The sequence below is a fragment of the Coturnix japonica genome, chromosome 2 (genome assembly GCF_054131305.1).
Source record: "Coturnix japonica strain WE chromosome 2, WE-NBRP24, whole genome shotgun sequence".
Classification (NCBI taxonomy): Eukaryota; Metazoa; Chordata; class Aves; order Galliformes; family Phasianidae; genus Coturnix; species Coturnix japonica.
Window position 1 is genome coordinate 106909090 of NC_140664.1, and position 16251 is coordinate 106925340.

A 16251-nucleotide genomic window follows, 5' to 3' on the forward strand; every position below is an offset into this window, starting at 1 on the left:
TAGAATTCTTCTCCACATTTTGTCTTTTTACTTACATTGTAAACTTTTATGTCAAAGTGGATAATATAGGACCTGATTTGAAATAGGCCATTTTGATACTAGTGAAATACAAACAAGAAACTAAATATTGTTCTGAGATTTTAAGACTGTTTCAGAGAAACAGTTCTGATTAACTTAATATTGGGATGTTCCTGAGATAAAATAAATAAATATATTATTGATACATGAGGTCTACTCAAGTGGACAGAAATGAAGTATTAAGTATGCTTTGCTCACCTTGTTATGATAAAGCTATGATTAAGACACTTTTCAGATACCTACTGACCTTTTATAGTGTGTTTTTTAAAAAAGAAATGACAGTGCAAAGTGCATTGTTTTTTTTTTGTTGTTGTTTTTTTCTTTTTTTTTTTTAAAGAAGAATCACACCTACATTATTAATTTTTAATTTGTTCTTCTCTCTTCTTTGTAGGTGTCCAGAGATATGATAAAGTACAGCTCTACTCCGTCTTCGTGCTGAATCAAAATGTGAGCCTGCTCTTCCTCTTCCTTTCCATTTATCTGTAGTACAGAGGTAAGAATCCATTAAGCATCAGGAAAATGCACTTCAAACTTTGAGAACTGAGCTACTGACATTTTAAAATTTGCTTAAAAGAAGATGAAATGCATAGATTACATACATATGGTTTTGCTATACCATATATGGGTGGTTTTGCTATATTTGTGGTTTTAATATCTTGCAGATGGAAATATACATATATCCCTCTAATGAAGGGCAAATAAAATTCACTGTTACATTTTAAAAGTTAAATCAATTTGCTCAACTCAAAAATGATTAATTGCAACATATGATTTCATGAATAAAATTACTGGTTCAGAAGAACCTCTGACCAGAGATATAAGACTGATTATATAAAATTTCTGTACAAAGTTCCTACTCTTATGTTTCTTTATTTCTTTTCTTTTCTTTTTGGGGGGGGGGGGGGGGGGGGGGGGGGGAATGTGGGAGGGGAACTGTTGGATTTAGTTCTTAAATCAAAAGAAAACACAGAATCAAAACAAAATCAAAACAAACAAGTAAAACAATGTATTCATTTGCATTTTAAAAACAATGTTTGGAAAATACTTAAAGAATGTTTTTAAAATTTCCATCTCTTAATGATCAAACTATATAAAACATGAACTAAATTAAAAAAAAATAATAATAATGTTAAAGTCTACATAAAAGCATACCGCTTATCTGCTTCTCTGAACAAAACAGCAAAACAGCTGAATCTGTTGAATTAGGTTTCCACTACTGGTTTGGGTAGCTGTACTACAGTTTTACCATTTCATTTTAAAAGTCTTTTTAAAACTTTCTGCAGGCCTCACTTTCTTTTTCTTTTTTTTTTTTTTTTTTTTTCTGTATGAAGCCAGTCAGTTCAATCTGCTGCCTCCCAAAGCAGTCAAGAAAACATGCTTCAGAAATGATATAAGGCTGGCTAAGAAAGAAGAAAATTAGTTTATGGCTGACATTTTCTAGACTCTTCCACCAAAACAACAATACAGTAAATCCAAACATCAGCAGGAAGGTACTTTAAATGCCTGTTTTTTTGAGTATGAGATAAACATAAAATCTAAAGGATTTCTCATCTCCTCAACTGCTGAAATAAATTAGTATTTTAAAAAAGCTGGCTAGGGGCTCTATTGCTTGCAACTTCTACACATTATCCCTGTGTGATGATAATCCCTACCTTAAAATGGGAAGACACTTTGCAAATTACTCTTAACTCCCCCTTTCTTTGATGAGAAAAGTGGCAATATGTTTTTTAACACCTTGCGATGCCTTTCTCTGTTATGCGTTTTTGTATGTACTGGTGGTGTTTTTATTTTTTTATTTTATGAGATTAACCATAGCAACATAATCATCCACTGTGACTATCTCAGAAGACTTTTCCAAGAAAAGAAACTAACAACTCCTCCTCTCTGTCAGTCTCAACTGTACTCTCATAACATCTTGAGAATTCTTATGAGCTTGTCAGGCACACAAAAAGCAGAAGAAAATGAAAATCCTTTTTTAAACTGTTGGTATTTTTTGTTTTATAAGAACATGAAGCATCAATTTTACAGTTAAAAGAAAGAGGAGGCTTAAGACTTTTCTTGTCCCTTCAGAAAAAAAAAAAAAAGAATTAAAAGAAGAATAAAAAAATCTCCTCCTTAGGCAAAAATCAGAAGAAATTATACATTACTACAATAAGATACACCTTAATTAATTTCACTATTTAAATTTTCCTGTTAATCTGAGTTAATGATGAGTTAATCTGTTCCACGTGATGTTGCTATGGCATACTCAACTATCACGGATCATTACCATAGAAAAGATTTGTATACAAGTACACATGAGAATGAAAGATTAATACCTAACTTCTCTTACACAGGAGATAGGAAAATCCAAGATACCTATCTGTTTTTACCTAAGAAATCATACCAATTATTTAAATGAATATCGAAAGTCCATACAAAGATTTCTGAACACTCTTCCATAATTCAACAAATCAAATAAATTCATAAAAACCTCCATTAAGCACAAAATAATAAACTGCTCAGTAGTGTATTAATAGGAAGAAAGAGAAGATTGCTTAAGCAGTGTGTTTATATTTTCTAAAGCACATGTAAACTTATGCAATGGCAGGTGACACTGAAGCATAACATTTGTTTATTTTTGGAAAAAAAATATGCTAAACTTAAAAATGTCTATTTCATGTGGTTTTGAATAAAAATATTGTATACATTACGATAGCTTACAGAATGTTAGAAAACAAACAAAACCAATCTGCACTTCTCATATTTAACTGTAACAGAATATACTGACAATATGTGAATGAGGTAGAGAGGGGGAAGGTCAAACATTCCGGGGTTTTGTTCTGGACATACATGCGCACCTGAGTAACTATTCACATAAAATATTTCTATTGCAAACAGTGAAACACTTTATAGGCTGCGAGGCCGTGGATTTGGATCTCTCAGCAGTAGTCACTGAAAACATAGACTTAACCACCATGGACAATACCATACTTGGTTTATTATTTTATTTTAAAATCTATGCAATTACTTATATGCTCGGAGTTATATTCCAACCTGAGCCACGTGATTGCCACAGCTGTCCTGTTTGCTTGTCAGATGTGGCTTACATGTAAGGGTAAAATACATTGACTATCCTTCACACAGTGTAAGTATGACCATATAAACACACTATATACAGGAAACTGGACCATCCACCTGCAAAGAATTAGGAAAGGTAGTATAGATATTGGTATCTTGAAATGACTTGCAAGGAAGATTTCCACTGAAAAGTAGAGTATTACAGAGTGATGATTCTTCTTCAGCATGGACAATCAATCCTGACATTTCTACTAGCTGGAAAAAGTCAACTTTTAAAGTTTATTAATAAACATGTTTTATACTTCTATAAATAGGTTTACATAGAGGTACAGCACAATGATAAGGAGAAAACTTATCTTTTGAAGTCTAAAAAAAAATATGTGGGACAAATAAAAATTTTATTTCACTAATATACACACAGTAATGGATAGGTTAGCAGAGGAGCTAAACAAATTTTTATAATTATTTCCTTATTTAAAACTATATGTCACTGATGAGATGAAACAGCATAAAATACCAGATCCCAGAAAGAAAATTTTGTCATGAAATTCAGAAAAACTTTCTGAATATATTAATGAAAATCCAATTTGAACAACAAAGTAGAATAGGACAAACAGACACATTTTGATTATTGAAGGTTGTACAATTCTATATAAGAATATAATGCTTCTTTTCAGAAGCTGGTATTTGTATCTATCTCATCAAATTCAGAACTGAAAGAAAAATAAAAATCCAAGTAGACAAACATCTTTCAGCTACTTCTAACAACAGACTGAGGCCCAACAGAACTGTAACGGTAAGCTGATTTTAAACTATTTCCCTGATAAAACCTTCTCCCATGTTTCTCCTGAAAAGTTACAGTCTGGTATAGTGGAGTAACAGATTAAAACTCCAACATAATTATTTTGTTACTGCATTAAAAAAGTTTGTTTGCCACCTCATCACTGGGGCTGGTAAATTATAGTTTTCTCACTAAGATTTTAAAGACAAATCTGTTGCCTGTAAAAACTTACCATGTTCAGGACAAGTTGTCCAAAGTTGTCCAAAGGTAAGTCATCGGAGATTTCCTTCCCTTTTTCCTTCCTCTTTCCCTACCCCTTCCCCTTCTCCTTCCCCTTCCTCTTCTCCTTCCTCTTCCTCTTCTCCCTTTTCCTCCCCTCCTCCCCACTTTTTTTTTTTTTTTTTTTTTTTTTTTTAAACACAGTTGAAATAGCTAAGATACATATCAGTTTAAAAAAAACATAATATTTTTGGTTTCAAACAGTTGCTGGAATGCCAAGAAACTCTCATTTCTCTCAAGGAATGAGATTTTCATAACAGGAACGTAAAAGGTTATAAAACATTTTTACAACTTTAATTATACAAGGTACAATGAACAGCTAGCAGCTGTAAAACTGTCTTAGCTACAGCAAGGACTAACTTGCTTTTGACTGACATTTTTACTGAGTCTTTGCGGGACTTCAAAGTTGCTCTGAGGAGAACTCCATTTCTGCATGAATTACATTTAGTATAGCTGCAACTACAGGTAAATTCTTCATATGTTCCGAGTCCCTTCACCTGTATATCTGAAGACGGAGTACATGTGCAATATGATTTCTATTCCTCGTGGTCTTCTAATTCCTAAAATCTAAAACATTAGGCTATGTCTTGAAAGGCATTTCTTACTTTTCCAATCTTTTCAATAGAGATAAGACGTTTATAAATATTTTCAAAGCTAACTCCCTCCCATCCAAAAACCGAAAACACAACATACAACATACAAAACTGTGAAGAGATTTTCTAATTGGCAATGCACCTACTAAACATATTCAGTGTTTCTTTCATGATGCCTGCTGGCAGTCTGAAATCTTTGAATAGCTAAGTCTAAAAAGAAACTCTGCAGACACTGTACACTGTTTGTCATCAATCAAGTCCAACAAACAGGAAACCAAGAAAATGAATAACAAAATGTTTAAACAAACAAAAAAACAAACAAAAAAAAAAAAAAGAAAGAAAGAAAAAACAACTCTACAAAGCTCATAATTTAGAAACACAGGAAGTTCTATAGAAATGTGAAAGAATTTTACTGTGATGGTAAAGAACTGGAACAGGTGTCTCAGAGAGGTCATGGAGTCTCGTTCTCTGAAGATATTCAAAACCTTCCCAAAATTTTTTCTGCTCAACCAACTCCAGTGAAGCTGCTTTAGCAGGGAACTTGGACTCGACAATCTCCAGAGGTTTCTTCCAACCCCTATGATCTATAACTGGACTTAAAGAGAAATCTAGAAATACTTTCCTTAGTTTAGTAGAATGCAATGAGTCAAATGAGCTACTTGGTTGCTAATGCATATATCTTAACATTGTTCCAATATATTTCAGACAACATGTTGTCTTCTGTTCAAAACATATCCTGTGCTGCTCTGAGGACTGCAGAAATTGCCACTCATGTTAACACTCGGTATAAAGCTAAACTTATAGCCACAAAGATCGACACTTCTAAAGATTCAAGACTCAGAGATTTGCTTGTATAGAGAAGGGAGAGAGAAAACATCTATATGCTCATCTGCATTTTCAGTAATAAAGATCTAAGTGTCCCCTAGGGGTTTCAACTCATGCACTAACCATGATGAAAGCAGTTTGTCTTTATTGAAGGTAGGAGACGCAAATCCTTCCTACTCTGATGGTCAGCCAGGAGCAAAGTCATCTCAGAGAAGATTTAATACAGTTATTGCAGGACAAAGGTTTCCACAGCATGCAGTTCCTTTGAGCAGAGGAGTCAAACTGTTCCATCCCACTTCCTGCGTCAACAGAACTGCATGGTGCATCCTGAAACAATTCTACCAGCTTTAAATAATGTATATCTAGGTGACTTCCTCCTGAGAGGCATAAGGTGTTCTGAAACTAAAGTTTGTTCTCTGAATACTCACTGCTGTAGCTTAAACAGCCAGGAAGTAGCTGAGAGCAATTAGGCAGAATAAACAATCTACACATTAAAGATTTTCATATAAGAACCCACCCCTGCCCAAACAGACATTCTTTACATAAAAATCTGTAATGCAGAATGGTTGACACAGGGTTTTTAACTTCTGGTACACTGAAAGGAATGCCCCCCTCTTTCCAACAGATCATGCATAATCAAAATAAAGCTGATTTCTATGAAGTTCATATAGGTCTAAGGTTTAATTGGTTGTGAGAAAAAGCCAACCTGTTAAACCATAACACTGTGAGTATAACCCATGGGGTAGTCCAACTTTTCTATTTACTATTTCCATATTTACTACTGGGATAAGAATATGTTTGACATTAGACAGCCTAACTTGATAAGAGGGCCTTTAAAACAGGAATGTCAAGGAGGAACATGATGATGTAATCCTTAGATTACATAAGACATATGATAAGATAGTGTAGGGGTCAAATAACAGGCAAACAGCTTGCCAGTCAAAACTTGCAGGTTCTGAAAGCCATCAACCTGCCTGCAATGTATGTTTTCATGTTATGAAAGGCCATCATCATGAAATAGCATCATGAGTTGCATTAGGAGGAGCATCGCCAGTAAGGTGAGGGCTAGTGAGATGTATCCTAAATGCTTGGGCCAGGCATGTGTTTCTCTGTACTGTGCTGAATATTGCAGTGTTGAAAGCAAAATGACAGTATTGAAAAACTGAGACCTCTAAGAACATTGCCATGATAAATGGTGAATCAGGTAGGGGTCGGGAAGAAGAATGGTTAATTAGGTGTAGGAAAAAAAAAGAAAAAAAGAAAAAGGCATATGAGAATTGCTTATTGCAACAAGACTTCTTAAAGTCTGTTGTACATGTTTTTCCCTTTTTCTCATCTGAAAGTCTCAGAACAAACTTAATAACTCTATCCACTGTTTGAAAAGGCTGTTTTTACAAGAATAAATGAAAAATATCGGTTTGATTTGCATTTAAAACAAATATTGTATGAGTATTGTATTCTATGATAATACTTTGCATGCAAAAGAAAATGTCACTGACAACTTCTGGCACTTGGATTGAGTAAAGGGAAATCAAGTGGACTTTTGCAGATAAATTGGCAACTGAAGTTGTGTGAACAGATGAGACAAAAGAAACAAAACTTCTGCAGGTAATTGAAGAGGATATGAACTTTTGAGGACTGTAAAATAAAAAAGACAATCCACGAGTAAAAAAGAAAACAGTAAAACAGCTTCCATTAAGCCAGGAGACAGATCTCAGGAAGATCTGAAAAGATCGTGAAAGTACAAAGAGATACTAGATATTATATAAAAGAAGAACAGTATCAAAGATGAGAAAGTGAGCCTGGAAAAGACTTTTGGAGATACAACCTGAGAATGTCTTAATAAAAAATATTGATGAAATGCCAATGGATGTACAGAAGACTTAGGAAACAACGAATACGAAGGAATATTTTTAGGTAAGCTTTCCAAGAAATTTAGAACTTAAAGGAGCTTGGAATGATTTCCCATACGTATAATCTAAGTGTACAAGATACACCAAAAGTACCATAAAAAACCGTATCTCATGGAATGTATCTCTACCTTCCCTTTTTTTGTGTCCTAATCTTTGAAAAAGTAAAAGTATTATTTAGCCACATAATTTGTGAAAATTAAATCCCATAATGTAATTGATCACTGTGCAATGGATTTCACTCAACATTAAAAATAATTTTTAATACGTTTAGGCAGAACACATACCCACTTTTCTGTTAATATGAGGTACATACTACATGCCTGTTAGTAGCTGTGGACTAAATGAAGAAGAATCAGTTATTTCTAGGAGTTAATTCTAAGGTTATGTTCACCACTGGAGACTAGAGAAACACTGTTTATGAAGAATTTGAATGTTTTTCAAAACACCAATATCTATTAAATTTATTTTAAGATTCCTAGGTAGATTTACATAAAATTAAAATATATTGCTTGCAAATATTTTGAATAAATGTTTAAATCTTTCTTGCTTAACTTTCTTATATTAAATGGTGTATTTGACAAAGCTCCCCCACAAAGTCCTTCTTTCTGTTGCTATGATATAAAGCAGCATCTCCATATAATAAAACCATAAATAAAATCATGGTTTTAACTTGAATAACAAAGGAAGAAATAAATTCTACACTCCAAAGCATGTGTGCCCAGCTTTTTGGCTTGCCTGTGCTGGTTGTGTATGCATTAAAGAGTATAATAGGCAAGTATAATTGTCATAATCTCATGGAAACTACTGAAGTCCTAAATCTCCAACACAAAGCAGAGAACTGAATGGGTATTTGCTGGTGTAATGAAGCTCTGCATGAGTATGTTTCCCGGTCATTACATATTTGGTATCTAAAAGGAGTGTTAACTTTAAAATTGTGTAACAGCAAATGTGAGCTAAAATCTGCTTCATTTTACACTTTAACATGAATTCACATCAATAGCTGGAGATCATTTTAACCCATCCAAACCTAAGCATACTACTATGACATTTTTAGCAGATAAACAGTAGCTGTCATTTTACAAATTGTCAGTCACACACCTATTTCAAGTGATCACTGGCATATTAAATGTGATTTCTTAGTAAGTGTATACAGAAAATTTGCATGTCACATAGGACAAATAATTAGCCATTAGAGCACAGAGGTCAAACAGTCTCTCCTCTTTTAGATCCCATCCATTATGTTTTAGCAAAATATTTTCCTAAAAGTTTCATAACTACAAGGTTGTCAGAGAGTTAGGAAAAAATATCCTACAATGTGTTGAAAGGGTCCTTAAAGATTATCTATTCCCAACCCCCCTTGTGTGGGCAGGGCTGCTATTAATAGATAAGAACCATTTTATACTACATATATATTGATGATAATTTTATATGTATATATAAAAAATATAATATTTATATATACTGATCTATTACTTGGGGCTCTAGCAAATCTTCGTACTGGACAATGTGTGAAAGAGAGAAATGTAACTATGACACTCAAAAAACTGTGTTATCAATGTTTGTTTCAATTCACACAAACCTTCCTTTTTGTCTTCTGCGGCAATCTTCACTTTTGTGTCTGTTATATCTTTGAAAGAGGCCAGAAATAGTACTACATCTCCTTTTTCATTCTTTATAGGAACGATATCCAATAGGCACCAGAATGAAGACCCTGTAAGGATAAAGAATGAATTTAATTCCAACAGATGTCTTTTAACAGAGATGGGGGGAAAAGTGAATGACTAAATCTACAACTAATGTAATTCTTAAAAAAAAAAAATAAAAAAATTCTTGTTTAGGAGGTCAGTAGTCAGGAAATCACAGATGTTCAGCTCATGTAAATCTCTTTTCATCACTGGTTGAAGCTCAGTAATACTGTAATACTGTTCTCTCTGGAAGTAAGGCATTAATTTAAATGCAAAATTTATCTAAAGGGATCATTAATAGAGTTTAATGAAGCTGCTTATTCCTCTGAAACCACGCTTTTCTTTGAACTCTCAACTGATGTTACTTATTTTGCTGGAAGAGTTTTCACTTTGTTAGCTTGACATATGAAGCTTTCATGTTTACTATAGAATCATTTTACCTTAATCATCTGACTTGACACTCATTAAAATCTCTTGACAGGGAACCTAATATTCAGAGCATTCCACTCATTCAAAGATATTTAAACTAATCAGACTTCAGACTTTGAATAGAAATTGTAAATTCTTGATTCAGACTAATATAATCTAAGAAATAATTAATTCTTTGCATATCATAGGTGAGATTTATAATGCCACACATCTGTAAAATTAATATCAGTTTTCATTACTATCTATAATGGTCAGCTTGCTAAAACATAATTTAGGAAACAATTGTTTTGGCAATAATTTTAATTTTTGTTAACCTTTAATTTTCCAGACTTGCTAAATAATTATACCACTTAAATTAATTTCTTCTTCTTCCTGATTTTATCACAACACCTATTTGCAAATTATGTTGTTCATTTCCATTGACATTATTCATAGGTTAGCTATGAATGCAGACCACTCAGAAGAGAAGCCAGTGAAAGAGTATGTCCTGCTTTGTGCTTAGAGGGTAATGGGGATCTCAGTAAACATCTGGATTTCAGTCCTATCCATTCTAGGATAACTTAGTCCAGTGCCAAGATTTTGGGCTTTTCACTGCCTCCAACCACCATCATCCTACTAATATTATTTATAAGGTGTGTAAGTAATGCTAAAGTATGTCTTTTTTGGTTTAAAATTCATATTTGAAGATGTGTCTATGCTTCCATAATCATATTCCTTCCCACACACTACTATTGGCATTTATTTAGTAAAAAAGTGTATTCAGAAAAGAAAAAATGAAAAGTATCCTGAACCAGTGCCACCACTACTGTCTACTGCCAAAAGATCAATGAAAATTGGAGGTGTCCTTGTAAAGAAGTCTATCCTCCCTCTTCCAGGCTCTGAATGCTGAAAATGAACTTGACACATGAAGATTACAGTTCACCTTTCTAACTTAATTTTTGAACTAGAATTTCACTGGGAGGTGAAACGGTAGCATTCCTTTTGAAAGACTTCCACAGATGAAGATGTAGAAGTATGCATCAAAGAACATACATCTGCTCTTCTAAAACCTGGTTAAACTTTCCAAGAAGTAGTTTTTTGAGGGTGACATTTTTGGTTAAATCATCAAATGTTCTTTTGCTTTTAGAAATGCATAGAGCAAGCACCCTATCAGTATGGAGTGATACATACAAAGAGGAAAGAAAACATTAAGCAAACTTACTTTCTCACTTAAAAACAGAATAGTAAGTACCTACAGAATATTGTTATAACTCCTGAAGTGGTTAAGTTCTTTCTTTTAAAATTACATTCTGCACTCATTCTAGCAGTACTTTCATTTGGACATCTAAACAATATTGATAGTAGCAATGCTCTTTTAAATACCTGTCTCAGTCTCCAAGAGTAGAAACATATCTTATTCTTTCCTGTCTGTTCAACATTTATACATAGATTAATCATTAATCATTAATGCAGAAAGTTAGAGACATGGGACACATCCATACGAAACTTACTCAGTTACGCTAAAAAGCTCATATGGTAATATTAACTGAAATAGTAGATTTGTATATTTAAAGAAGTATTTGCAACACTGTAAGTTAGTAATGAATAGAAATAAAGACAAATAGCTGCAGTGTTACATATCATAATGCATATAATTATTATTTTTTTAAAATTTAATTAAAATGGCTTAAAATTCTTTGTTAATAGACAATGGTCACTGAAACTGGTCCACATCATGTCATCATTCAACATCATGTATGTGTCTCTTCTATCATATCTCATCACCTGTCTTCATTCCCCTCCTCTGTAAATATGTTCAAAAATGTCTGATTAAACAAAAGAAATATGCTTAAGAAATGGTGTGCACAGCTAAAGAAAACAAGTATCTGATATGTGCACATACTTATTGACTCACAAATAGTTCCAGGTTAGTTTGTAGTATAGTAAAGTTGTATGTTTTGACAATACCTTCAGAATTTCAAAGATGACCCTTTTAGGCTTTCTGCCAGTACTTGAAAAAGCAAATTAATATGAAATATCCTTCCAGACTATAGGAGTTTAGGTCAGGGCTATATCAGTATGTGCTTACACTCAGGAACTGAAATGTGCTACCTTTCACTATAGATGAGTGTTCTTAGAAAAACGTACAGATACAATGCAATCCATTATACAGCTTTTACTGAAAGTCAACATCATATAATGCTATAAGACAAAAGAATTTTCAACTCACTGGAAAAATAGGGCCCAATTTTATTACCTTTCTTTTGATCAGCTTCATCTGTGAGAAATTCTTTCCCTGCTTCTGACTGTGCACACAAAGGTTTTCTGTACTGCCAAGAGTAGTCTGTCAAAGACATTTCTTTTGGAGGTTTATTTATATACAGATTTTATTGCTCCAAGCCACCACTCTTTGAAGAAGAGCCTAGTTTTTCTTTTGCATTATGAACTGGTGGTTTAAAATATATTTTAATATCCTCAAGGCTTATATAAGTACATCACAGGAAAGGAGAAAGGAGACCAAATGAAGCATAATCTTATCACAAAGCAATTTAGCTATACTCCACATTTTATATATTCATAAAAATAGAGTTCTTTATGGTCACTCCCTCATTCTACTTTTCTACCTTTCCTCACTCTGACAGCTAGAAGTCTCCTCAGACTGAAATCAAAACAAAAAGTTCATACGTGCAAGGAATTTTAGGGCTATTTCATAGTAAACCTTGCCATTAGAACACTCATCATCTTTAAGGCTGATCATTCCTCTCACTAGAAAATGACAACTGCCTAAGCCAAGTAACAAACTCAGAAAGTCAGCCTTATTCATGAGTTTCTGTGCTCAGCATGCAACAATGCTCACACAATCTTAAGCCATGCCCATCTCAGACAAAGCCCATTGCGTAACTCAGAACAGAATTCTTTGATGAGGATTGTAGTGGTAACATAGTTATATATAATTTATATCAAATTTCCAATTTTCTCTTCAAACAGGACTTTGTTTGCCTCAGTGCTTTCCATACAGACACTGGGCCAGGTTGTGCTAGGTTGTGCTGCCCGTCTATCAGCCAAAGGCAGTAAATTACAAATGAACAAGTTCTGAGATGGAACTCCATTTGTGGTGAGAGGAAGACAAATAAAGAAGCAGAGCCCTTTTATGAAGTTATAAACCTATATGTAATGTACTAGACCAGGGAAATCAAATGTTTTACAGAAACCAAATACTTGAAGAAAAAAGGTGTAAATATCTTCTATAATGGATACAAAATTATTGTGGCAGAAAACAATCACTCTCCATTTACACATGCCTAAGAGGGCAGAAGTAAGCTGTAAAAAATATCATAAACTGCTTCATTTTGCTATGTTGCAGAACTTGTCTTCAAATACATGTGAATCTAGCCCTTAAGAGAATGCTAAAGAAAACAAAAACAAAGCAAACCAAGAACAAAAATATTACCATGTCCCTTTTTCCAGGGTTTGTTATTTAAAAGACAAAGATAAAATTGTTTTCACATATATAACTCTAATACCTTCACAATAGGATTGGTGCTAAATATTCAGCTTTACAAAACAATCTTCTTTCACTTACAGAATTACTAATTGTTAGCAAAATAAAGTTGATGCTTTATTTTACTTTACCAGAGAAGTTTTAGCAGGATCATTTTCCCTTTTCCACCACAGAAGGTGGCTGTCATTCCAACACTGACAGCAGAATGCCAAAGACATTGTACAGGGAAACTAAGGTGGCTCTTTGGTTGGCTCATCCAAATATTCCAGCATTACTGATAACAGTTTGTTTTGAATGTTTTGTCATTTCGACAAGGCATCAAAATTTTGTTGAGGAGAGCAGAGAAGGAAACAATTCCTGGAAAAAAGGTGATTGAACTAAAAATAAAAATAAAAAAAGGAATGTAGCTGAAAGAGAAAGCAGAGCTGTAATTAGAGCACTTTCACTCTTTTAAATATCAAAACTTTAATACTGATTAATTAGCACTGTTAATACAAGGTTTTGCTACTTTAAGCAAGTAAGCATTTCATTCTTCTCCATATATATATATATATGTATATATATATGTATATATATATATATATTTCCTTGAAGAATGCTACTGTTGATGACAGCTTATATTCTATATCCTGATATCCTGGTGACAGTCTTTGGTCTGACAATACTGCAAGAAAACTAACAAGAAAACATATGGGCTATCCTGTAACTGATGCATGCAGTCACTGATGGCTTTCACTAACACTTTTATGGCTGTAGAAACAAATACGTGGTCAAGAAGCTTTCCTTGAGAGTTTTAAGAGTCAATTTAAACTATTTCCAAAAGTCTCAAACCAGAAATCCCAGGAACTTGATAGATGGTAGAATTGGTAAAATACTTTAAAAACAAGGAAAAAAAAAAAAAAAAAAAAAAAAAAAAAAAAGGTTCATTATGAATAAATATATAACAATTAATTGTGTAGCATTGCCTAATGATTTAGAAACTTCCATTAAAGGTATCCCTGCATATCTGTGTAGAGGTGATGGAATACATTTGAAGTCTCTTAAATTTGTCAAGTCTCATGAGAGAAGGTGAAAAGCCATTCCCCATGTTTTCTTCTCTAAGTGCCCAGTTTCATCCCATTCCAATTACTGTCAGGGAACTCAGTTACTCATGTCATATTGTTCAGGATGTCTAATTCTTCTGCCATTACTCCCATGAGAAGGAAAGGGAAAAATGTTCATTTTCTGTGGAAACACTCTACAGCACAGCATCCTCCAATCTTTGCCTTGCTGCAAACTTACTGTTATAGGCAGAGAAAGTTACTTTACCACCTCAAAGTCTGAATTTATTTATGTGGAGAGAGAGAGAGAGCATCTTTGTCCTGGTGGCTCCTAGTCTGAGTGCATGACTTTTCCAATTTTGATGTTCTCTAAATTTTATTTATTTATTTATATGTAGCCCCCAGTACAGCATGCTGTACACATTTTATGCTAATTTATGAACGACATTTGGTTTTCTTTACTCAGCTTTCCTATCTTTCCTTTTACATCTACTTCCTACTATCTTTCCTACTTAAAGAAATTCTTTGTCTCAAAATCCTCTAGTTACGTTTTCAATTTCATTGAGCAAAAGCAGAGAAGCTAAGCAGTGCCTATTAAACCCATGTGACATTCATTATCCTTATGTGTGCTGCTTACTTTTTGTCTGCTCTAATTTCCTTTCCCTATCTCCATCCAGATTAGAAAAGAAAAATGCATTTAAGCAGATAAGTACTTCCCTGATGTAATACATTTACCAGATTACATTTATAACAATTAGCAAAATACACAGGATTATCTAAAAACTTGGTGAAGCAAAGGAAATGCATTCTATTTAAATGCAAAAGGCATCAATAATACTAGCATTAATAGTAGCAGTCTGCAATTTATTTTCCAGCCGTTGCCAAAGATCATTATTCTGTTATACTTGTAATACTGCAAGGTATTTGACTTTTGTCAGCTAACTCCTAAAAAGGGCAGTTTATTATTATAGTTGTATAAAGGAAATGCAATTATATAATTAATTGTCTAATAGATAAAGTATTAAAATATTGTCTTAAAATTTTCTTGCTATTTGGTAATAATTGTAAGTCTAATCATACAGTATATTTAGCCAGTGTACTGGGAAAAAAAAAAAAAAAAGAAAAAAAAAAGGAGAAATCCAAACAAAATATGGTTTCTTCAATTTCTAATGGACTGTTTCAGAAAATATCATGCTTAGTCCTTCCTGAGGAGCCTAATCTTCACTCTCTTCAAATAATATCTGTTTTTTTCATTATTTTGAGTCACATATTCCTAAAATGAAAAAAGTCTACTATCCCTTGATTACTGTATGTTTGAAATCTATTGTTAGAACTGTGTTTGTGACTGACAGTGTTCATTCCTTATGGATTTTAAGAGTTCACTGTTCAAAATGTAAACTTAACCATAGCAGTAAATATGATTTCTTTCAGCCTATTGAGGAACGTATGTATGTTTTCTAGGAACAAAAGGCCTTGAACCTGCAGAAAGGGAGGTTTCCAGAGTTGGAAGAGGAGCCATTTGCAGCCTCATGCTTATTTATAACACTTATTTATAACACAGTTTTACTTGGAGAAAGTGGTATTCTGATGGATAGTTTTCCACTCCCTTGACCTGCAGACCATGCTCTTTTTCATGCACTCTAAGATATTACGATTATACAATGGCCTGGGTTGAAAAGGACCACAATGATCATGTAGTTTTAACCCACCTGCTATGTTCAGGGTTTCCAATCACTATAACAGGCTGCCCAGAACCAGATCCAGCCTGGCCTTGAGTGCATCCAGGGACAAGGCATTCACAATCTCCTTAGGTGACTTGTTCCAGTGGATACCTTTGGCCTTCTTGGCCATAGGACACACTGATGGTTTTTTTAATCTTTTTTCCCAATAAATATTCATTGGCAGTTTCAATCGTGTTTGAGGATTTTCTGCTGAGACTATAATTCAAAACTTTTAGCCTGCTCTTGACTTTGCTCCCACCAGTACCCATCTAGAAAGGGACAAGACTGGGAACTACTAAGGGGCTGTGTCAGAGATCTGGATTAACATCACCCTCCTACCAGTTTTAGGGGTTTATGCAGAAGGGC

At 33.6% G+C, this 16251-nt stretch overlaps 1 protein-coding gene across 1 annotated transcript in view; it reads right to left on the bottom strand.

The window, feature by feature from the left end:
* Positions 1–16251, bottom strand: part of KCNH8 (potassium voltage-gated channel subfamily H member 8) — a 151448-nt gene that overhangs the window by 79656 nt on the left and 55541 nt on the right. Inside the window, exons 3-4 of the mRNA XM_015854013.3 lie at positions 9109–9240; positions 431–558 (exon numbers count right to left, since the gene is read on the bottom strand). Coding sequence (XP_015709499.2) covers positions 431–558; positions 9109–9240 — 260 coding nt within the window. The remainder of the gene's footprint in view (positions 1–430; positions 559–9108; positions 9241–16251) is intronic.